This window comes from Myxocyprinus asiaticus, chromosome 20, assembly GCF_019703515.2.
Source record: "Myxocyprinus asiaticus isolate MX2 ecotype Aquarium Trade chromosome 20, UBuf_Myxa_2, whole genome shotgun sequence".
Taxonomy (NCBI): Eukaryota; Metazoa; Chordata; class Actinopteri; order Cypriniformes; family Catostomidae; genus Myxocyprinus; species Myxocyprinus asiaticus.
This window is the reverse complement of record NC_059363.1, coordinates 7,066,240-7,091,707: the sequence shown is the minus strand read 5'-3', so window position 1 is coordinate 7,091,707 and position 25,468 is coordinate 7,066,240. Positions and strand designations below refer to the sequence as shown.

Genomic DNA, 25,468 nt, shown 5'->3' with positions numbered 1-25,468 from the left:
TTCACACCGAGAGGAACTTCCTGTAGTAGATGGCTCGTTCTGGAAGCACCTCTAATATGCAAAGTGCTTCCTGTGAACAAGTTTGTGTATGACATGGGAGAAAGTAGCATTGGAGAATAACAGATATTCGGACATGCCGAAATGTCAGTGTCATGAATGATTGCTTCTGGAAGACAAGCTTGAATATGATTGTAGCAGACCTATTAGCTTTGCTTGCTCTCTGTGTGTAGTTTGGTCTTATAGCAGTGATTAGAGTTAGATTATCTTTATTTTCTAAAGAATGTTTAATATAGAGTCATATACATGCAATAAATATTTCAACTTCTCTTGTTACACTGCTACAGTCGTGACTGAGCAGAAGCTGTACAAAGACTGGCATGTCTAAACATTATTTTAAGGCTCACTTTAGCTGGAAATGTGGAAAGGACAGCAACATACTGTATATCAGCCAAATTAGATTTTTACATTTTCTGAAGAAAGTGTGTACAACAGCTTCTTAACAGTCCCATTAGCATGATGTTGAAGTAAAATAAGTTAAATGGATAGTTCACCCGAAAATGAAAATTGTGTCATTATTTACTCACCCTCATGTCATTCCAACCCCTTATGACTTTCTTCTGATTTCAATACAATGGAAGTTTTTAGTAACTCACTTTAGCATCAAGATTACCCAAAGTGTCATAACACTAATCCATTTGACTCGTGCATCATATACCAAGTCTTCTGAAGACCTACTATAGGTTTTGGTGAAAAACAAAATGGAATTGAAGTCATGTGTTCATGCGACAACTTGCGCTGTTTTTGCTTTTGCTTTTCACTCATGGACGTGCACAGGAAGGCAAGATTTTCAGAGTAAAATACCTTAAATTTGGGCTTGTTTCTCATCAACACAACAGCCTTCAGAAGATTTGGAATATGATGCATGAGTTGCATGGACTACTTCTAATACACTTTTGGGTCCTTTTTTAAACTTTAAAGTAAATAACTATCAACTGCCATTGTATTGAAATCAGCAAATGGGACATCCTTTAAAGTTTCTCATTTTTGTGTTCAGCAGGGGGAAAAATCATTCAGGTTTGGAATAACATGAAGGTGAGTAAATTATGACAGGATTATTATTTTTTCTTTTTTTTTTTGACTACCCCTTTAACAGACTCTTGATTTGATGACTCAAATTTTAAAGTGCATGTAATTCCTTGAGAAACTGCATGGAAAAGTGTTTTTCCTTGTGAAAATGTGAAGATGGATGTTAAATCTATTCATATCCAGAGTGGAATTAATTTACAATGACTACAAAGTTAATCAAGACAACAAGAAGTAAGAGAACAAACAATGGGAGTTAAAACTTGGTCTCCTGATGTAGTATTATTAACCTTGATTTTAAAACTTCATAACGAAATGCGGTGTAACCATCAAATAAAAGGTAAATTACTTGCCTTGCACTGTTAGTACATGAGAGTGTACACTTACTAAAAAAATGTTCAAGGTAAAAAATATATATTTTGTTTTTACAAATATCATAAATTTTTGAGTCAAGGATATTAAGAAAATCTCATGGTTACGCCATATGAACAGAACAAAATGTGCCTTTTCAAAATAAAGAAATAAATAAAAAAGTCGAAATATCAGATTTTTTTTTTTTTTTTTTTTGGCACTTGACAGCATAATGGCTACATGTTGGTTACATAACCTGACTTTGATATGGTGGACAAAAGTTTTATTTTAAAATAGCAGTCATATTTTAAAACAAAATTGTTTCACAGCTTTTTTTTTTAAAGACATATAATAATAGATTATTCTGCACTGTACTCATGCCAACATTTATTTTTTCCAGAATTTTGCTTTGGGCCCCAGAAAAATATATCAGTGACTTTAATTGAAATTCATTAAGTCATTCTTTTGCGTGAATTGCATTTTTAATGTATTTTTGAATAATTAGATAGATCTGGACACAAAAAATGAGCGTGATGTCACTGACCCACCAAATAGAATAACAAAAACAGGTTTCCTGAACACACCCCTGTCTTTCATTGGTTGGTCAAAGAGTTAGTCCTGCCTTAAACTAACCCTACTGGTCGATAGCAGCCACAGTGTTTACACTTTTCATAGAATTAACCTACGAATGGCTTACTTATAGTTGTCTCTGCATATTAAACTCCACACATGACCTTTTAAAGTTTAGATTTTTAAAGGTTAAGTCACTACCAATAAATTATTTCTTCTAAAATAAATACAAACCCTGAAATCTGAACGTATCTCATCTGTTTGAGTGTCCAAACACAGATTAAACCCAAAAAGGGCATGAATGTCCAAACATCTTAAGAGAAGGCTTCTCTCCTGGCATGTGTAGGCCACATCTGTAGTATGTCTTCTTAGAAGACATGCTCCCCCCTCTTTCGCTTCATTTGCGTTCCAAGCTGAGATGCCATAGAAGTGCTGCTGTGGTCAGTCCCCTGCAGAGACCGCTTCACTGTAAAGGGAGCGAGTTACAGTATAACCACAAGGAAAAACGTTTCCCACGAGCTTGCCCTTCCAACATCAAATATGTGGCCCGTACAGTAAAAGAGTGACCTGACATTCGCTAGTGCATTGCTTTTAAGGGTAATCATAACAGAACGGCTTATCTAAAAATCAGTATGTGGAATAAAATGGGACGTGAATGCTAAGAATATCCAATATATTGTCCCAAGCAGATAAGAGTGAGGGTTAATGGGACAGCTGTTAATGGTGTTTCTGGATGTATTCTGGCACAGTGTGTGATTATTTATTTTTTTTGTACACCTCTGCTTTAAGGAGGTCATGAAAAAATCAGTCTAGATATAATATATTTTGGAAGAGTTGCAAAAGGAACGTGTATTTTAGATTAAATAAAGCTTGACTTTTTCTTTTTTGCTAAAGCACATTATAATAGTTAAGCTGATGTGTCTTTTTTTTTTTTCAGTGTTAAAAAATGAAAATTTTGTGATCATATATTCATACATATGACTTTCTATCTTCCATGAAAAAGAAAAGATGTTAGCTCATATGCACAATCTTAGCTCAGTCACCATTCACTTTCATTCCATCTTTTTGCCAAACAATGAAAGTGAATGGTGACTGAGGCTAACATTCTGCTAGATCAGGGGTTTTAAAACTTTTTGAATGTCAAGGACCACCAAATATGATGATCCCCTTGCAAGGGACCCCCTTCCTAAAATATAAAGGCAGCTATATATTTTCATGTATAAAGACTGATTTATATTGAATGAGAATAATAGTAAGCTTGGTATTATAAAGACATAATGTTGTTTGCAATAGTAAATAATTGTACAGTAAAATAAAAAAATATATTATATGGAAAATATTAAATACATTAAAAGCGTTTTTTATTTCTGCCAAATATGTTACTGTATAAACCTCAAGAAAAATATTTGTAATTAAATTAAATTGAAATGTATTTTTAGTCTTAAGAGAGCTGACTGATACTGGTAATAATTGTACAATTCTGCAAATGTTTATTTATTTATGTCCTTATTTATTTATTTTAATTTTTACATTATTTTCAATTGTTTTCTCTGGAATTGTTTTACGGACCCCCAGCATCCCTTTGTAGCCTCCTGGGGTTCCCTGGACCCCAGTTTGAAAACCTCTGTGCTAGATAACTCCTTTTGTGTTTTATGGAATAAAGAAAATGATATGGGTTTGGAAATACATGAGGGTGAGTAAATGATAACGTTCATTTTTGGCTGAACTTTCCCTTTAATATTGTCAAACGTTTTCAGCTGCATATGACTCAACAATGATTTTAATTTCTCAAAAGCTGTTCCAAGAAAGTATTACAACCATTTTTAGTTTTTAAAGTTGCATATGCAGACTCAGTGTTCGCTTGCAGCGTAACAGATGTGAGTTTGTGTACAGGCAGCAGTCGAATCTCAAATTGCTGTGTTGGAAAGAACTGCCTCATCTTTTGTGAAAACAGCCGTAATTGAGCGCTGTTTCCACACGATACTCCATGATTGCATTTCGGTGATGTTTGTAAATGGAGATTGAATCCATTGGCAACAACAACAACGTGCTGCACATTCATGCTATGCCCAACGATATCAGTATTGTGCATGTGAATCAGTTTTGGTATTGTATCACAGTATCAGTGATTTAGTGTGGACACAGTTGGGCTGAACTAGGCATAGACGTGCCTTCCGGCCAAACGCCCTCATCTCACCCTGCTGACGTTGCTGATTGAAGAGACAGTCAGACGGGCATGTGGCACCTCCTGGAGAGAGACAAATAGGCAAGGCTGTAAAACAGGATGTCTGTACAGCCACAGTGGCTGTGTTCTAATGTTGAAAAATGTTGCATTCACAGGCAGTATACAGAAGAATCCATGGTGGTCTAGACTGGTTTTAGACGGTTTTGTGTTGGTCTAGCCAGTGCTGTGGTTTGGTGGAAAGAATGAAAATGGTTTCTGATGGAGTGGTTGAAAAGATTAGATTAATTAATTACTGTACATGTTTTTCGACTCTACTGAGAAATAAAGCATTGTAGTCTCTAAATATTTGCTTGGTTATCTTTAAAGCTCAAAAGCATTTGTTTTAGATCATTAATTGTGCATTGGAAGTCTTTCTGAAACCAGTTTCCTTAGGAGTTACCATACACAAATGTTGCCTGTTAAGTCGTTGACTTAGGTTTCGAACACAGCCAGTGACAGACCAGCTGCTCTGACCACTTCCTGTTGCTGAGGTCAGGGGTCATGGCGTGTGGTGCGTGCATGGGCGGCATGCAGGGTCACTCCAAGGGTAAGATGTGTGGTAGAACACAGGAAAAAGGGAAGAACAGTAGATGAGTAGAGCTCATGATGATTGGGCCTTTGTCTATGGTGCTGAAGCACAGGATGTGAAAATGGCCGGGTGTTTAGTACAACAAGAGGGAGTTTTATATCATTGTGTGTTATTATGGAGTTTAATATCAAAAGAATTCCATTGATCTCCTGATCTCTTTTGCTGTCGTTTTTCTCAACACACTCTGTCTCTTCCTTTCTTTGTATGGCTTGACAGGGTGTTTCATTATGTATTCAAAACCAAGTATGCAGAGGCACGAAACTGATGGATGTGTAATTACCTTGTATAATACCCAAAGCCACAATTATCATTTCTGCACCTTATTAAAGGAGTAGTTCATCCAAAAAATGAACATTCTAACATTATCCAAAGCCGTACTGTTATTTTTCTTTCTGTGGAACACTAAAGGAGAATTTTTAAAGAAGCTACACACAGCTCATTTCCATAAACCAATACTACATAGTGACCACTCATGAAAAGCTCCAAAAAAGGACAAAAACCCCGAAAGAAAATCATAAAAGAAGTCTATACATCTCTTTATATCTAAAGGGATAGTTCACCCAAAAATGAAAATTCTGTCCATTTACTCACGCTCATGTTCTTTAAAACCTGTACGACTTTCTTTCCTCAGTGGAACACAAAAAGATCTTGTTGGGCAGAATGACAGCCTCAGTTACCCTTTACTTTCACTGTATGGAAAAAAACCAAAAAACAAATATGCAATGCAAGTGAATGGTGATTGAGATTAACATTCTGCCTGACATTTCTTTTTTGGGTTCCACATAAGAAAGAAAGTCATATGTTTGAAAAACATGCAGGAAAGTTCATTTTTGGTTGAACTATCCCTATAAAGTCTTTGTGTTAGGAACAGACTGAAATATAAGATGTTATACCAAGATCAAGAACCAATGGCGTTTGTTGTCAATAACAACAAATGTCGCATAATGCGTCGGCACACAATTACAAAAATGAACACGGTCTGAACATGGACTGTAATGTGATTACAGAACTTCAGAGGGGAAGAGTTTCAGTGAATAACAAATGGAGTTTCACAACAAAGTTCGGGAGGAGCATGTTCAATTAATCCAACCAATCACATGGCCAGAGTAAGCATATATAAACAGCTGCTAACATCCATGCTGTGACGATTCCTCCAGCATCCCTCCACCACCCCAACTTCTCCCATCTATTCATTAATAACTCAACAAGTCCGGGGGGTATTCGAGCTCGGGTCAAGCCTCGAGCCCTCCTCCAGGGACAGCGAGCCAACACTTTTACATTATCCTCATGGCAGGATTACATTACAACTTGTGAACTAATGAACTTTAATTTTGGTCTGTTCATTCAGTTGTTGAATGGAAAAGAGTAGTGTTAAGATTCTTACAAATGTTTCCTTTTGTGTTCCACATAAGAAACAAAATCGTTCAAATTTGGAGCAAAATGAGGGTGAATATATGTCGAAATAATTTTCCGTTTTGGATGAACAAACTATACCCCAAATTTTAACTATTTACAATTACTAAAGAGAGCCACATAACCAACCTAATCTCATGACAAGTTGTAATCATTGGTAAGAGATGGCGAAATCGTAAGGAATCACATGAAAATTACTATTTTTTTAAAATATACTATAGGAGGCTAGCTTAATTTTTATTCCTGTATTTTATCGATTTGAAATTCTGTTTGTTTGGTTGGTCTCTATGGGAATAAAAGTCGTACCTTTTTGTACAAGCCAAGTCGTACGATATCTTACGATTCCACCATCTAGTACAAATTACTGCATATTCTTATTACATGAGACTACAGTGCACATAACCCATAATGTTACAAGAGGCCATTGTTGTTGTTTGTACTTTTACATAAATCAAAAAGGGGGTGCTTTTAAGTCATGCTTAAAAACATGAGGCAGCTAGTTTTGCATGATGTCATCTTCTGCAAGCGAACACACTGAGAGAATAGGAGCCGCCCAACCTGGTGAGTAGCCACTAGCCTTTGCTCTATTACTCTGTGTAAACATATCTGTATCAATCAGTAAGCCAGGCAGGAGAGGAGACCAGCAGGCCCTACGGTCACATCTCAGAGGGTTTATAAATGGTGGGGGACATTGGCTCTGCATTTGCACCAGAATTACTGCACCTCCAGTCAGCAGCTGTTCTTATAAGAACCATTAAGTCCAAGAACTGAAAAATATTTGAGGTGACATGACTGTATTAAGAGCAGGCCAGAGCTGAACAGTTCCTATGGAGCAGCATTTATATAGAGTTTGGGAAAGTAGTGCATACCAATGTATGCTAAATAGTCTCTGCGATAACTCTGTTTAACAAATTGCATATTATGATTAATGAACAAACACCTATGACAAAGACTTCAACAAGATATCCATCAGTGTACATAATACAAGATTCATAAGATCTGGTTCAGAGAATGGTGTAAGATAAATTAGGAGTAGTTCAGTTTAGTACAGTTGATACAGTGAAATGAGTTTCTTCCGTGTTAAATTGCCCCCTAGATTACAGACTAATTGTATTCCATTCATTGTTCATTGTTTACTGGAGAAGGGCCATGAAATGATATCATAGGATTCTGGACCAAGAGCTTGTAGTACACATGTACAACCATTTACACATACACATTTATCACAATACAGTGTGGCACTGGACAGTTAGACATGCAGAATATGCGGTTGAATAATGTTTTATGTCCGTATTTTGAATCTCTTGAGTGGATCTGTGATCGTGAGTGTATGAAGGCTGACATTCTTCTCTTGAATGTTTCTCCATCACAACCGCTACATTAATTGATGTAATATCTGTCCTGGGAGCAGCAATTGCTGTCCTTATTGAGAATATAATCGGAAAGGACTGTTTTCAGCAGTAATGAAGAACAAAGACGTGACTGTATCCATACGCCAGATACTCTACACTGGATTAGATCACTTGTCTGACAGATAATTAGAGAACAGAGTGTGTGAGAGATACAGAGAGATGGAAAGAGTTTGATGTTTCCTGTACATTTTGAAATTTAAATTTAAAGCTTGATCTCATGAAAATTTAGTGACTGGGTCCATATATTTGCAAAATGATACTACGTGGCTCCTTACACATGGCAATTCCTATGTAAATAATATGCTCAGGGTTGCCAGATAGTAGATGCAACACCCCAATCAGAGATTTATACATGCACAAATAGGAAATATTTTGTTTTATGCGCGTGTGCGTGCTCTCTCTCCTCTTTGACAAAATAAAATTAAAAACTTAGTGCTCAATAGTGCAATATTCTGCTCAAAGAAAAGTGTGATGCAGCCACTCCGTGTCCATTCGTGAGGCTGCGTGTGCTGTTTAGTGCGAATCTGCGAGCAAACCTTTTCAGTGATGAACTTTAGTAAAAACCCAATAGATCTTTACATCATTTGCTCACGGAGGGGACACGCAGGCAGAACCAAGCGAGAGAGGAAAATGTTTGTTCTTTGTGTTATTTGTAAAATGCTGAAGTCCCTCACACATGCGAATGTTACTCTGGCAGTAATCATTTATAATAGTCATGCAGCCTGTTTTATTCAGTTGTGTGCTGAATGTGATGCCAAACAAACCATTGACGAGACCCACATGATGACCCATGAGCGTGTAAATGGGTTGATAATGTTTTCAGAATAAAACAACGTTGCGGCAAACATTCAAATAAGCTTTTAGAATCTATAATATCCGAATATTTTATTTTACTATTAAACCAGACTCCTGATGTAGAGTGTTAAATTGAATACTAAATTACCACTGCACTGAAGTATGATAAAATAAACAATTCATAATTATATTCAGCCTTTATTCAGTTTTACTAGCCTTTATTTTGTGAACACACAAAATGCTGCATCGATGTATGTCCTAATCTGCAGGAGCAGCATTTTGATGTCATTTTCAGCAACAGATCATGTGAAAAACAAATGAAGCAATAAATGTTTTGTACATGAAAAAACTTTTCTTTACATTGTTTTAAGTAGCATTTAAACATGATTGAATCTATTAAAAAAATTGTAAATCAGTGATTTTGATCTGGAACCGGGCCTGTAGCTGGCTAACATCTACAGATACATTCAATTATATAGCCTATATTTTGTAGGTCTGTTTTGGGTACATATTTCATATTGCTTTCTCTTTTGTACCCTTTGTTTTATTAACTACTTGTGCAACCGTAGGCACAGTTGTTTATGTGAGTGCTTGTGTGTGCTTGCATTTCATTTCAGTTGCCAGCTTTCTGTGCCATAACTTTAAGACAATGTTTTAAGCTATTTATACAGGACTGCTTACTGTACGCTCAGAGTGAATGATGCTGGAACTCATTGCAAATCAGCCTGTTATGCCTGCAGACTGTTATGACTGTAAAGTCGTTTATTTTTATTTTTGGAAAATAGAATGATGTGATGGAAAAATATGAATATGATTTGGGGTGGGGGCTTTTTGTATTTTGGAATCAACTCTCATTTGTTCAAATCAGTTTAACCATTGCCAAATGTACTTTTCTGTCCATTTATCTGTCCTCTCTTATATTTTCCATTCTTTTTGGAGCTAAAACATGTTGAGTGTCTCAGTAAGTCAAGAGCTTTATGAGAGTTTGATGAAAGCGAGCCAGAGATGAATATTCTGCATGACGAATGCGCTAAGAATGTGGATCATTCACGGCTGGCCGTGGAGGCCTGGAAATACTGTGGTCTGGTCCACACCAATCAACAGTTGAAAAACAAATACTGGTGAGCTGAAACAGCCTGACAACTTCTTCACAATCTTTAAACCTAGAAAGCTTCTAGCCAAAGATGGATTAAGAAATGAGAGGCCCATGGGACAGTACACCACGGAGGCCCCCCATGACGTGTTAATTGACTACGTTCACTTTTACAGGACGCTTGCCAGATTTGGTTGGATTTTTCAAACTGATGGAAGAAAAGTTTGGAGCAAAGTCTTACACGGCCAGTTATATGTAGGCTACATTATAATTATGAACCGATCCAAAATCATGCATTATTAATAGGGATGTGCATGGTATTCAAATGCCAAAATCACTATTCAGTTATTCTGCACATGTTTAGAGGTCTTCAACCTGATCTGTGTCCGACGGTACCCGAAAAACCTACAGGTTTTGGGCCAGGTTCGGGTCAGTTTTCAAGTAGGCTATTGGGCGAGTTACGGGCTGTTTACACGTGCGTCAAGGCCATGTAAACACGCACTGGACAGACGTCTTTGATCATTGACCCGTAACTCACTTTTTTCAGCATGCCGAGCAGGACCTTTGCATTTGTTTAGAGACTGTTAAGTTTAAAAGAACTTTAATATTTCTAAACGCATCTCGAGACACCTGTGTTCTGTTTTACATTTAGTTGCGCTGCATCCAGCTTTTTCAGAGCTGGTGTCACAAATCGACATTCTGATGAAGTTCAGGTTGCAAAGAGGACTTAATGTGACTGTTACACATGATTCCAGATTGTTTTTCACCTGGCAAAGTTTCTGCGCTTGACAAACGGTAAGACAATTTTTCCCCCTTTTGCTCTGATGTGCAGACAGTAATTGCTCAAGTTAAATTCTGAATTATTTCAAAATCAAAGCATCCCGAAGAGGTTTATAATCTGTAGCATTCGCTGCCTCATGGAAAATGAACATGCCCGGGCAGAATTACGCATTTTCCATTGATTAAGGCCTACTATGTTGCAGGCAGTGACAGAGATTATTTTTGTTCAACTTTAATGTGATTTTATCATTTGAAGAACTATGTATTGTGCTATTTAGGCTCATAGCTCACTGTGCACTTTATTCCCTACTATCTGAGATTGTGTTTTACGCATCCATGGCAATAAACCTTCTTTATTCCCGACTCCCGACTCCCGACTCCCGACAAATAACACAATAACAGTTTGTGAACTCTCTCGGTAAACCAAATATTACAAACGGTTACGTGCACATATTTAGGTATTAAGGCACCTTTTGCTTTATCATTAAACATTAAATGCATGCAGGACTTAAACATTTTAAAGTCCCTCTATACTGTTGCACGAATTCTGTCACTTATATGAATTTAAACCTTCATCTTTGTACACAGCCAGGGTAAACTGCACCTTATCTTTGTGTCTGGAAGCATTTTGTAAATCAGACGCTGTTCTCTGTAGTCCTTCAAATAAACACGCTGCACCTGTGAGACGCAGATTCCCTGAGCGCACACTCGAGTGCCTGTGCTCGTGCTGCTGTCGTCCAACACGCATTCGGCCGAACAAATGGTATTTCATACAAGGCTGACATTTACGTGGATTTATAATAGATATCTAAAAATAAATAAATAATTGATTTAGAGCTTGGGGCCCTTTGGATTTAGAGGCCCCTGGGCAACGGCCCAATCGTCCCAGTGGTTAATATGTCCCTGCTTCTATCTTAAGCAGCTAACATTACATGTGATGTTATTGTGAGGGCTCTTTATTGAGTAATGGATCATCCACCAATTACAGTAACACCATAAGTGAGATTTAGATCACTAAAATCAAAACCTTAGTTTGTTCCACTCGAAGGAATAGTTCACCCCAAAATAAAGTTATGATTTACTCCAAAGCTTAAACCTACTTTTTCAAACCTGTATGCTGTTTTTTTTTTCTTTTGTGAAACACAAAAGGAGAGTATCTTCAAGGGTTAGACTCTGGTGGTTAAATCCATATCTTCAGAAGTGATATGATAGGTTTAGGTGAGAGACAGCTCAATACTTAAGTCTTTTTTACTATAAATTCTCCTCTCTGCTCAGTCAATCTCTACTCCATTTTAACTTTCCCACTCTTCTTCTTCTGTTTTTGGTGATTCACATTCTCCATGCATATCAACACCTACTGGGCAGAGAGGAGAATTTATGATAAAAAATGACTTAAAAATGTATTCGTTTCTCACCAACACCTATCATACCGTGTCTGAAGATATGGATTTAACCACTGGAGTCATATGGATTACTTGTTTGCTCCCTTTATGTGGATTTTGGAGCTTTAAAATTTTGGCACCCATTCACTTGCATTGTGAGGACCTACAGAGCTGAAATATTCTTCTAAAAATCTTAATTTCTGCTCTGCAGAAGAAATAAAGTCATACACATCTGGGATGCCTGGAGGGTGAACAAATCATGAGAGAATTTATATTTTTGGGTGAACTATCCCATTAATGCAGGTATTTTCCATATGACAGTTCAAGCTTCACAAATGACAAAAAGCACCATAAAATTACCATAAAAGTAGTCCATAATAATAGTTCTGAATGAATGTTACATTTATATAGCTCTTTTCTGATATTACACTCAAAGCACTTTACATTGTGAACAGGGTACTCTCCTCAACCACCACCAATGGCAGCCATAGTGCACCAGTTCACTCACTAACACCAGCTGTTGGTGGAGAGGAGAAAGTGGAGTGATAGAGCAAATGTATGACAGGGGATTATTAGGAGGCCATGATTGACAAGGGCCAATTTGACCAGGACACTGGGATTACACCCCTACTCTTTACAAGAAAATGCCCAGGGATATTTAATGACCACTGAGAGTCAGGACCTCAGTTTAACATCTTTTTACAGTACAGTGTCCCCATCACTGTACTTGGGCATTAGGACCCACACAGACCACAGGGTGAGCACCCCCTGCTGGCCTCACTAACACCTCTTCCAGCAGCAAACTTAATTTTCCCCAGGTGGTCTCCCATCCAGGTATTGACCAGGCTCAACCCTGCTTAGCTTCAGTGGATAACCAGGCAAGAGCTGCAGGGTGATATGGCTGCTGGTGAGCTCTGTTTGAGGAAGAGACACAAATTTAAGTCATTAGTCACTCATCTGATTGATAAATGAATTGATCTTTTGAGCAAGTTTTTTCCCAATGAACCAGTTGATCCAGTTCACAAATCAGACTGAATGATTCGTTCACAAATCAAACTGATCTGGTTCTCGATCTCACTTGAGGGCAATTTTTTGGTCTGTTTCTCACTCAAGGCTATTGTATGGCTTCAGAAGACTTGGATTATAGGTCACACATCATATAGACAACTTATAGAGATTTATTTTGATTTTGCAGCTCTGAACTAATGAACTGTCGTTGAATGGGAAAGACCTGTCTCTTCAAAATTTTTCCTTTTGTGTCCCACTTAAAAATAATAGCATATAGATTTATAACAATATGAGGGTAAGTTAATAAAGACAAAACTTTCCTTTTTGGGGGAACTATTCCTTTAAGAAAGGTGGTAGCTTTTACTAAACATAGTTGTGGAATTTTTTAGCTGTAATAGCGATATCAAATAGCACCTGTTCTTTGAAACTTGACTTGATTTGTTCTAGTTACTCAAAACACTGCATTTTCTCTTGTGATTCATCAGAAACATCCTTTCACTTAGCCAACACGGCCTACTTCATGATGTCATAGTGTGATCTAGCACCATCTGTGTTTAGTATGGAAGGCCAAAACATGAAATTGTGCTGGCAATATGTGCGAGCGTACCGTACAGCTGTGGGAGACAGGAAATCCACCATAAATCACTGATGGCCATGTGGAATCAAAGCTGGAGTCAGGTGGTATTGGTCAAGAGCGTCCACATGGAACATGTCTTGGGAAAATTAAGTGGTTTCCATCTCAGGCTAATGGTTTCGTAACTTCCTCTTTATTGCATAATACAGTTCCAATGGCAAAGGGTCATTAGTTGGTTGCTGATTGGCTATCACAATGACCTTTTAGGATATTGTCAGCTGTAAAACTGCAAGAAAAGTTGGATAATCTTAATAAATATACAGTATATTGGCCAAACATGAATAATGTTTTTACATATTAGGATGTAGAACTATGATCATACATTTTAATGCTAAAATATGCTTTGCATTTATGATGTCAGAAACACAAAGACTAGGTGTTTGTGTTACTAAATATTTGTAAAATACTTTCTCCTTCAGGGTTTGAAATTAACTTTTTCACTCACCAGCCATTTTGGCTAGAACATTTTTAAGTTACCAGCCATTCAGAAGTTCTACAAGCCAAAACAAAATCTCAGAAATAAACCATGTAATTAAAGATTCAAGTATATTTAATATTAAATTTGTATTTCATGGGGGAGAGCAGGGCACAAACTAACACTTTTTGGTTTTCTTAAGTTGGTGTAAATAAACTTGGGGTTCAAAGTATTTTCTTTTTTCACATTAATTTTACACATCTGGTACAAATATGTGGTTTTGTTTCATGAATACAGAGCATATCGTTTTTTCATCATCTACTTGGAAAGAAGTGAAGTGAAATGTTACAACGTGCCCCATAGGCGGGCCACATTGTAACATGAGTCATGACCATATAAAAATTTGATATAAAATTGGATCAAAACTCATACCAAGTTTGCCTCGTTTTGAATAAACACTAAAAACAGAGATGAAAATAGAACACTTAGAGATAAATTTCAAGCGAAATTTTACTTTTTTTCTACTGTAAACTGAAATTTTCGTGATATCTTCCAAAGTTTTTTGTTTCCAAATTTTGCCACAATTTTTTTCTACACAGTGTTGATATGGCAACAAGTAAACAAATGAAGTTTCGCCTTACCAGTGTTTGTGGAAACTTTTAAACCATGTGTGTTACAACTAGCCCTGCGTTAGTTTGTGCCCCACTCTCCCTGTCATTCACAGAAATGAATTTCGCAGTGGACACTCTCCCTCAACTTTCTTCTCTCTTCCTCCGCTATGCATGAACAGCTTTGCCTGGCTAACGTTCCTGTATGATTCCCTACATCCAGGCCTTTCAAGAAAGGCATTTTGGCAGAATTTCAAAGTGTATTTGATCGTTCAGCCACAAATCGGCACCATGAGCACTCTTGGAGTACATCCGATGTAAGGCGTGCACACACAAAGCCGCATGTCAGTCAAACGGTGGGTTGCTGCAGAAGCGATTAAATAAAAAAGTAAATCTTTAAGATGTTCTTTATTTGTGCAATTTCTCTCTCTATTCTCTTTCCTTTTTGACCTGTTTTTGAGATGTAATGAGCACCCCGTGGGGTACACGTACTGCCGGTTGGGAATCCCTGAGATAGATGGCCTGCATCGTTACAGATAGAACTTCGATTTATACCAAATTGGCTAGTGAGTTGACAGCGTTACCCACCACGGTTGATTTTCACCCACATTTGGCGGGCGTTAATTTAAAACCTTGGACATCATAATGTGCAAATCTATGGTTTTTAGTAAAAATATATATATATATACGTAGGTTTGTTTTTAACTTTTAAACTACATCGTCACATGTTTCACACTACTACAGCCTGAGAAATGTGGCATAAAATCTACCATGACAACATGTGTTTTTACTGCTTAAATTACTGGTCCAAATATAGTACTAAATAATAATGTTACTTTATCAGTATTCATACTTAAAGTAATATTTTGGCTTCAATACAAGCTCAATGCACAGCATTTGTAGCATAGGCTAATGTTGATTGCCATTTTTTGCTTTAAAAAAAATCGATGTTACAGTGATGCACTTACAATGGAAGTAAATGGGGTCAATTTTTGGAGGGTTTAAAGGCAGAAATGTAAAGCTTATAATTTTATAAAAGCACTTAGATTAATTCATCTGTTGAAACTCGTGTATTATTTGAGCTGTAAAGTGAAATAATTTTTTACGATCATTTTAGGGTTTACTGCATTACGTAGTGGTGGCAACAAATTTGTAAAATTGGAAATGACTTTACACAGAAAAGGTTAGTAAGCATTTTTTTCATACTAAAATCCTGTTAACACATATATTGTTTATGTCACTTCCATTGTAAGTGCCTCAATGTAACCCAGGCTTTTGCTTTATATATATATATATATATATATATATATATATATATATATATATATATATATATATAATTTTTTTTAATACATTTTTATGGTTGTAAACATTTTGCTACAAATTCTGTCGATGGAGCTTAACTTTTATTGAATGTGGAATATTCCTTTATTAACAGCCAATTTTGATTGAATAAGTTACCTATTGTTTTTTTAAATAAATGCAAAGACATATTTCAGAAGTATTACATTATTTTTATTCGCCTATCCATTCACAAACAGCCAGTACATGCAGCGGCGGTGTAGACTTGGTCTGATTCTACCCGTTAGATCTTACATGGTTGTCTTGTTTATATGAGATCAGCATCGTTAGATCAATTTTGGCATCATTTCTGTGCCAGTGGTTGCATTTTGGAAATTAAACACAGCCGTTTGCAATCGTGGAAAGTTCAAATCCACCTACATCAGCTGCGGGGCAAATGGGTCTTATTAGAGCAGAAAAAAAATGATCATGATCAGTGAAAAATCATAATCTATGTCAATGAAAATCTAATACAAATCAAAAGAAGTCTAAATCTCAAATAATCTTATGCAACGTGGCGTTTTAACCCCACTAACAGCACTTTTTTTTTTTTTTTTTTTAACTCAATTTGAATGGAGTGCCCACTGAAAGCATGTCTTTTCTGGGGTCCTAAAAGAACCCAGAAGTACTGCTGCCAAGCGTTTGTTTGTATACAGTGATTTTATCTATAGAGAGACTAAACTACTGCTAGGGGGCAGACTTGGTGGAATCCATACTGAGTTTAATCCTAATGAAAAGAAATCTTTTTTATTTTTTTGAGCAGCTGTATGAATAATTGTCTGGTTTAACATGATTTAAATGCACTGGGAGTCTAATTCACAGTCTTAGTCACAGAGGCTTCATTTGACAGGAAACTGTCCGTAGGTTTATTCTAAAGAGACACAGAGTATGAGTCCTGTGTGCACTGAAGGCAATCTTTTATTGCAACTGAAGACAAACCGCATCTGCGTTACACACACACACACAGGAGACCGGCACAGTTTGTTTCCCTTACTAGTAGACTAAAACAAAACAGGGCTGAAATCTAAGATGGCACAAATGATGCGAAGTAAAGTGACCAACCCGATCTCACTGTAGCCAGTGTGAAGCCCAACAGATGTTTGATTTCCCAGAGCATGCAGAGAGATTGTGACGGCTTGATTCCAAAGCATGTTGACATTTGTTTGTGAGGGACAGGGGCTTCGGGAATTTAGAGACTATTTATTTGCAGCTTTCTGCTTATTTATGAGGCCAGGGGACTTAAGGACTATTCAAACTGACGGGGAATTACTGTAAATCTTAACACAAATTCAAGTTTAAGGACACATACGGGGGAAATGTGCTCTAAATTTGCTACTATTTTTGGAGGGCTCCATTAGTTCACGTTGTTAAAGCTGTACAGCTGCAAGTCTTAGTAGTGGAATTTATTATATTTCATCAAGTCAAATGAGTGTAATTGCTAATTCACTTTAAAAGCCTTTAAATGTTGGTTTGACCAAAAAGGCTTAAAATAAGTTAGGTTTCATAATAGGTGAACCAAGATACAGCGTAAATTGTGAAATCTGAGAACAAATTCCAGTTGTCAAGGTTAGCTTCTGTAACTAGTTGCTCCCATGTGATGATTGCACTGCTTAAAACCCATTTCACATTTTCAGGTTTGGAAAACTATAGCAGAGTATAGCAGTGAATGGTAGCAGTAGGCTTACATACTGTATATGATCGTAGTAGTGCTAGTTTAGCATTAGCATTAGCTTTGAACCAGATGTTTTAACAGACTTCTTTATAATACATTGTTATAAAACTACAATGTTACATTTGATAAGTAACATGGGGGCCTGGGTAGCTCAGTGGTAAAAGACGCTGGCTACCACCCCTAGAGTTTGCCAATTTGCCAGGAAAAACAAAAAAACATTTGATATGTAACACTATTGACCATAAGAGTTTATTTTACAGAAACTGGTGTGCATATGTGGTGACGAAGGCGGTGAGCTGCATGGTGGAGGATGGGGTAGAGACCTACGTGAAGCCTGATTATCAGCCATGTTCCTGGGGCATTCAGTGCCCTCGTGTTGTAGTGTAAGTATGTCCTTAGATGCATATTGGATGTGTTCTCTCAATCTGAAATGCTTAATCTCTAAATGTTGTGTACCATTTGTTGTATGTTATTTAGTTTAAAGGAATAGTTCACCCAAAAGTGAAAATTCTTTGATCATTTGATCACATTCATGTTGTTCAAACCAGTATGACTTTCTGTCTTCTGTAGAATATAGTTAGGCAGTCACTTTTCAGTTTCATTGTAAGAAAATATGCAGTGAAAGTGAATGTTGAGTTTGGTGACTAAAGTTGTCATTGTGCCTAACATCTTTTTGTGATGAAGAAAAAAAGTCATATGGGTTTGTAACAATGTGAGGGTGAGAAAATTATGATAAAACTTTCATTTTTAGGTGAGCTATTTCTTTAATGCCAGTTAACAGCCACTTTTGCTGTATTGCACTTTTTGATGTTTTGCACCAGTTAGAAAGTCCATCTGTGTTTTGTATCTTTTTTCCAGCTATTTGCCTTAAGTATGTATGCACGTATATATGAACCTGTATCAGTCTTCAAATCATTCAGAGGATTTTGGTTGAAAGCAAGTATGTTTTTCAAGCCTTTATTTAGTGCAGTCTAAATAAGTGGAACCATTATGTGCTACATCAACATTAGTCAGGAAACAGATGTTTAAAACTATCACATCATCATAACACACATAGACACTAGAATCTATACCACATCTGTATTTTACTGGAAACCTGAGTCATTAAACAAAACGAAATACTAAAAACGTGCTGTTTACATAGTAAACCTAGTGTCAACAAATGAAGAGAGAAACAGAATGTAGTTTGAGGACACCGGGGTTAGAAAGTTTGTGCAGTTGCGAGGTGGTTTCCAGTTGCTGGCAACACACTCACTCCCAGCTGGAAAAGCTTAATCCAACTCCTTTTGATTCAGCACACACAGTGCTATGTGTGGAATGAGGTGGCACACCATTCCAAGCTCTACAACCAGTGCACCACAGGAATTAGGCTTGAAACCTACTAAAATACCACCACTTATTTTTGCACTCACCCTGTGGAGAAGGGTGACCCCCTTTATTCCTCTTTTCTTCTCACGGGGGTCATGGAACAAACAGAGTGTGGAGACAAGAATATAGTGGCTTATGAAATGTAACCAATAGTCTTGGGAAAAGAGAAATGTTTTAATTGTTTCCTTTTCTGCCTTTTGATAACGCAGATTGGGGTTCCAGGCTAACCTTAATATATTACTCAATATATGTTCATTTGAATGACACACTGAACTTGAGACCTTGACTGTTGGGCGGAATTGCAACATTAAATAGTTCTCTAGTAAAATTTGAACAAATCCCTAACCCCAAGTTTTAAGCTTTAATGCGTATCTCATCCCACACTGTTTGTTGTGCATCAGACATTAGTGATAACTCAAATTGTATGGCTGGTTAAAAGGAGAGGTGTTCTATTACACCTGGCAGGTGATAAAACAGGTAAAAATACCATAGACTTAGGGTAGGAGGGATCTAGGGACAAGAATATTAAAGAGACTGTAAAGGGGTTGGGCTCTTCCAGTAGGTTACCACATAGACACCCTAGTAACAACCTAGCAACCACCCAGAACACCCAAGCAAACGCATAGGAATGTGGTAACAACCACATTTAGAACACCTTACTGTAGATATTGCTTAGCAACATGCTGAGAGCCACCCAAAACACCCTAGCATTGTGGCTGCAGGTTTTGCATAGGCAAACACCACTTACATTTTCTCCAGAGAATGTAATATTCCAGTTAATCTTCATGTTAGCTCTGTTTAATTAAAGCTTAATTCAAGTAATTCATGATAAATCTGTACAGAATGTTCACTGTTTTTAATATTGCTGCCCTGCCCCTCATTGTACAAGACTCAGCTTTAAACAGCTGGGCAGCAAATGCCTGTGCAACAGAAAGTCATACATGTAAATGAAAAAAGAATATGTCAGTTAACGTGCAGAGAATTAATTTTGAAACATATACATCTTCCTCCATTCTTAGGCAAACATCATATTAACCATATGCAATAAAGTCTGAATTTCTCTAGCATATGTCTTTGTAATGTGTATCACTCTAACAGGGAATTGTCAGAAACTAATTTGTCGGAGAGAATGTTGCAACACAGAGTTGTTCCCAAAAATGCCCAAAGGATTAGTTTGTTTAATGTGTGATGGCCGTTTAATGTTCCAGATATTAAACAATATACATAATTGTGAATTGTAAGGTAGTGAGTGTACCAGCCAGGACAGTTTTTTTTTTTTATTGTTCAAGAATGTTGCTCAAAGGGGGGCCTGGGTAGCTCAGTGAGTATTGACGCTGACTACCACCCCTGGAGTCAGAGTTCGAATCCAGGGTGTACTGAGTGACTCCAGCCAGGTATACTAAGCAACCAAATTGGCCCGGTTGCTAGGGAGGGTAGAGTCACATGGGGTAACCTCCTCGTGGTCACGATGAGTGGTTCTCGCTCTCAATGGGGCACGTGGTAAGTTGTGCATGGATCGCGGAAAATAGCATGAGCCTCCCATGCTATGAGTCTCTACGGTGTCATGCACAACGAGCCATGTGATAAGATGCATGGATTGACTGTCTCAGAAGCGGAGGCAACTGAGACTTGTCCTCCGCCACCCAGATTGAGGTGAGTAACCGTGCCACCACAAGGACCTAATAAGTAGTGGGAATTGGGCATTCCAAATTGGGAGAAAAAGGGGATCAAATTTAAAAATAAATAAATAAATTTTAAAAAAAGAATGTTGCTCAAAATTAGAATTTGAGGACAGAATGTTTGAACGTTATAATGATTTGTATTTGCTGTCTTTAGTCCCATGTATTTCTCAACTGAAACAAAACATTTAAAAAAAAAAAATTCTTTGAACAGTAGGCAAACTTGTTCTTTATTAGGAAATTCTGGGTTTAATTTCATATGGTTTTTATATGTCTTACAGGTATAGAACCTACATGAGGCCCAGATACAAGGTGGCTTACAAAATGGTAACAGAAATGGAGTGGAAGTGTTGTAATGGATACAGTGGAGAAGAGTGCAGTGATGGACCAAACGGGGGATCTGATACACAGATCTCAACAGTCAGACCTTGGCCTATTCCCTCCCAACCAGGACAAACTGGAACTGGTACTGGCCATGGACAGAGCGGAGGGAAAGGTAAGTCTATCTTTTTTTTCGCACAAGAACACGTTTAGTCTGAATGGCCCCTAACCCCTGTTATGCCTGTAAAGCCCTGGTTATCTTTGGACGGCTTTGACTGTGGCTTTGACTGTGACTTGTGTGGTGTTATGAGATGTATGTGAGATTGATTGCTAAAGTTGGATTATGGATGTTAGCATGTTAAATTTGAGCATGCCAGTCAATCACACTATTGTAATTCACATAGTACTTTAAAAATATCAGACCATATTGATGTTCTTGCTACTTTTAGACTGCATTATTCAAACACATTATAACATCTGTAGATAACATTTATGGAATGCTTAGAAACAAGGTAAAAAATTGTCACTGGTGCACAAGAAGACATAGCTAGAGCGACTTTTTGATTGTGAGACTAGGCTGGGCTGTATATTCTGGGTCTATAAATCTACTGCTAATCTCTAATTAGCTATTGCCTGTCTAAATTAACATGATATTTGATCTCTGCCCAGGGAGAGGTGACAATCACAAGATAAAACAATTGGAGGACAAAATCCAGAGGTTGACCAAAGACCTAAATGACCTGCAGTCAACGCTGCGTGGCATGAACGAGAGATTCCAGGAGGAAATGCGCAAACCTGGTTTTAATAGTGGCAAAACACCAGCAGATGCAGCCCAACCAGAAATGAAAGAGACCATCCATAACATACAGACCAAGCTTGATCAGTTGGACAACCGGACTCAAGCCCATGACGAGACCCTTGTCAGCATTAATAACCACCTAGTGAATGGGAAGGGTGGAAGCAATGATCTAGATGATGGAGGAATTGGAGGAAACAGGTTCACCACCTTGAAAGAGGAAATCCTCCGAGAGCTTGAACGTCGAGTGACGCTGTCCTGTTCCACCTGTCAAAGTGGGGTGGAGGATCTGAGACGCCAACAGCAACAAGATCGGGAGAGGATTTTGGCTTTGGAGAAGCAGATCAATGCCATGGACCAGCGTCACCGCCAGACTCTTGACGGTTTACACCGAGAACTTAGCCGTTCTCAAGGCTGCTGTGACACGGTGACAGACCTCAGAGGAAGACTCAATGATATGGACAGGAAGATAAGTTCCACATCAGAGGCCTATGACAAACTGCAAGATCGTTTGAACAGAGAACTGGGAGGAACTGGAGGTGGTGGAAACTATGGTGGAGGAATAGATGGACAAGGAAAAGTCCCTAGAGTGACAGAGGACATCTTCAATGATCATCTACAAGACCTGGAAAGGCGGCTCAATAACACTGTCCAAAGGACAGAGGAAAATTGTGCTTATATGGAGACCAACATACAAGACTCATTTCAGCAGGAACTCCGAAATCTTCGAAACGAATTCAATAATCGTATTCTTGACCAGGAATATAGGATCAATGACATGGACCTCGATATAGGACTCGTAAAGGAAACCGCATTCGATCTTGATAAGCGTTTATCTCGGCTAGAGAACATGACATCCTATATAGACAGAAGGTTAAGCGATTGCTCCGGTTGCTCGGGACCAAGTTCTGGATCAAGTCCAGGGGGTGCTAGTCCAAGTCCTGGTGACACAGTAAAGTCTTTGGAGTGGAGAGTCATTGCAAATGAAGATGAGATCAAGAGGTTTGACACAAGACTCAAGGATCTCTCAGTATCCGGTGACTCTCTTGAAGATAGGGTGATCAACCTAAGCCATGACGTTCGCAAGATCAAAGCTCTTACTGGAGACAGCGGGGAGCACTTCAACAGGATTGTGACCAAGATTGAGAACTGTGACGTTTGCAGCACAGTGGAAGATGACCTGAAGAAACTCAAGAACATCACGAACCATGCCATGGACAGATGGCAAAAGGAAATTAACTATATTAATGGTAAACTTGACACCAGTCAGACAGGTTGTGTGGATGTGTGCTCCAGTTTGCAAGACGAGATGGATCGGCTAAGAGAGGAGGTACAGAAATGCAGTGGTCAATGCAAGATCATGTTGAATCCTCCTACAGGAACTGATTCAGGAATGGGTCACCTGGATGACCCCCCAAAACTGCTGGATGGTCACAGTGTCATTAGCAGCAATGGCGGGAACCTCAGGTCAATCCAAGGAGAATTGTCAGAGGTAATCTTAACCTTCAGCTCCATAAATGACACACTAAAAGGTCTGGAACATGTAGTCCAGAAACATGACAGCGTGATTACTGACCTAGGGAACACCAAAGACAAAATCATTACTGAAATTGACAAGATCCAGCAGGAAATGACAGAGCACATAGAGGACAGCAGGATACGCTTTGACAATGTGGATCGGGATGTACGTCGCTTTGGAAACAACTTTGTGGTGGAAATGGGTGACTGCAAGAGGACTGGGCATGGTCTGGAAAAGAGGCTCTCTAAACTTGAAGTAGTTTGTGGCCGGCTTGACTCTGTCTCGGACAGTCTGCAGAAGATCAAAGAAGGTTTAAACAAACACGTATCTGGCCTATGGAACTGTTTCAATGGGCTAAACAACACAGTGACCTCACACAGCGGGTTAATTGAAATCCTCCAGAACACACATCTGGATGATATCCACGGCAAGATCAAGAGACTGAATTCCTCAATGCTCCATATCCTCAAGGAGTTCCAGAACGCAACTGAGCAACACGTGACAGGTCTGAATTTGTAGTGTTTTAAGACTAAATCAGAGTTTATTTGTGAACATCTCAAAAGTCATTTAAACATGGATTGCTTTCTTCATACAGACGTTTGAGGCCACGTCCACACTTAAAAGTTTTCGGTTGAAAACGCATTGATTCCACACTGGAACAGTGTGTTCCTCCACCGAAAATGGAGACTTCCGAAAACACTCTCTGGTACTGCATACTTTGGAAAATGATGATGAAAAGTTTTTCAGCCAAATGTGTATTAGAATGGACGTGGCCTGACAGTGCATACAAACATACTGTATACTCTAAATTCCCAGCAATATAATATAGCTCACTCTACTTCAATGGATATGAAGAAAGACAAACTCTATTAATTATTTCACCTCTTATTATAGGTTTACCTGGACCACCAGGTCCTCAAGGGCTCCCTGGTCCACAGGGACCTCCAGGTAGGGATGGACCAACAGGTAGGGATGGACCACCAGGCATTCCAGGCTTACTGGGGCCAAGAGGACCTCCTGGTGAGAAATCCTATTATTCTTGTCCATTCCATTCATCTGAAGTTTAGTTAAATATTTAATGAAAGTAGCGTCTAAGTTGCTTTCTACCTTTAATTTCATTTTAATAAATGACACATTTTATACCCATTACATAAATGACATGCACATTACATATTGGAGTCACTCACATTTGGCTTTCTTTAATTTCCAGGTCTTAGAGGAGAGCAAGGTATGTATTTAATTTGCTTTAAATTATTTAAAGGGATAGTTCAACCAGAAATACAAATTCTGGTTTACTCACCCTCATGTTGTTCTTTACTTGCAAGACTTACTTTCTTCTATGGAACGCAAAAGGAGATGTTAGGCAGAATGGTGACACCATTGGGACATTTGTTTGGAACAACATGAGGGAGATTAAATGGGAACCAAATTTAAAATTTTGGGTGAACTATCCCTTTAAGCATCTGTATTGATGGTTACAGATGTCACCAATAAAAATAAGGCAAGAGTGCTTAGAAATCATTGAGATTTGTGTACATTGTCTGTTTGTGTGAGTGTCAGCATCTTGAGTATTGCTCAATGTGTTGTTTGGTTGAGTTATCATCAGCACTGGATCATTAGTTGAGCCAAAGGTCAGCAGCTGATTACTAAAGCTGGTTTGTGTGAAGTGTCTATATTGGACTGAGTGTATGTGAGTAAAATAGTTCAAATACATTTTTGCCAAAGGTTTTATGCCAAAATACATTTTGTGGCTGCCATTTTGATAGCATACTGTTTACGACTGAAACATTTTCATTTCAGGTCTGGCTGGTGCAGATGCAAACATACCTCGTGTGTCCTTCTCAGCTGCTCTCACAAATTTAATGGTTACACCTGGAACAATAATTTTCGATAAGATCTTTGTAAATGAAGGAGAATATTATAATCCACGAACAGGTAAACTTGGCAGTGGCTGTAAACATGAGTGTACATACATTTTCACTTTTACATGAAGCAGTTTTTGTTATAACCTAAGCTGCATCCGAATTCGCATACTCTCAGAGTATGTAATGCATTTAATGAAGAACATACTTCTTGACTGTTAATAAAATACATCATGCAGGGTAATAAGTATGAATACATTCCAGACATCCTTCGTACGGGAATGTGGGCATTGTCCCGCGAACCGAATATGACATAGTAACAACAACCGCGAAAATAATTTACTCTGGTTTTGTTCAAGAAGTACAATTTAACCATGAAGAACAAGCTTTCTTGGCATAAATAGCACCAAAAAGCAGCAGTTCTTCACAATATTGTTTTTAATTCAGCATTTTAAATTTGATGTTGCCTCAGCTCCCGTGGTATTATGTGATAGTAGAGTGTCCAGTGGATGAACGCTTAAGAATCTCGCCAGATGTAGTAGGTCATCCAGGA

At 38.1% G+C, this 25,468-nt stretch overlaps 1 protein-coding gene across 5 annotated transcripts in view; it reads left to right on the top strand.

Moving 5' to 3' along the window:
• LOC127411380 (EMILIN-1-like) overlaps positions 1–25,468 on the top strand; it is a 39,707-nt gene that overhangs the window by 12,894 nt on the left and 1,345 nt on the right. Inside the window, exons 1-8 of one of the 5 annotated variants that reach the window (XM_051646904.1) lie at positions 14,838–14,923; positions 15,475–15,540; positions 17,631–17,753; positions 20,699–20,913; positions 21,408–23,558; positions 23,948–24,073; positions 24,264–24,281; positions 24,854–24,988. In XM_051646904.1, coding sequence (XP_051502864.1) covers positions 17,671–17,753; positions 20,699–20,913; positions 21,408–23,558; positions 23,948–24,073; positions 24,264–24,281; positions 24,854–24,988 — 2,728 coding nt within the window. In that variant the 5' untranslated portion in view covers positions 14,838–14,923; positions 15,475–15,540; positions 17,631–17,670. Of the gene's footprint in view, positions 1–10,176; positions 10,326–13,638; positions 14,714–14,837; positions 14,924–15,470; positions 15,541–17,630; positions 17,754–20,698; positions 20,914–21,407; positions 23,559–23,947; positions 24,074–24,263; positions 24,282–24,853; positions 24,989–25,468 lie in introns of those variants that run through there. The other 4 variants (XM_051646902.1, XM_051646903.1, XM_051646905.1 and 1 more) reach the window with 4 other exon arrangements.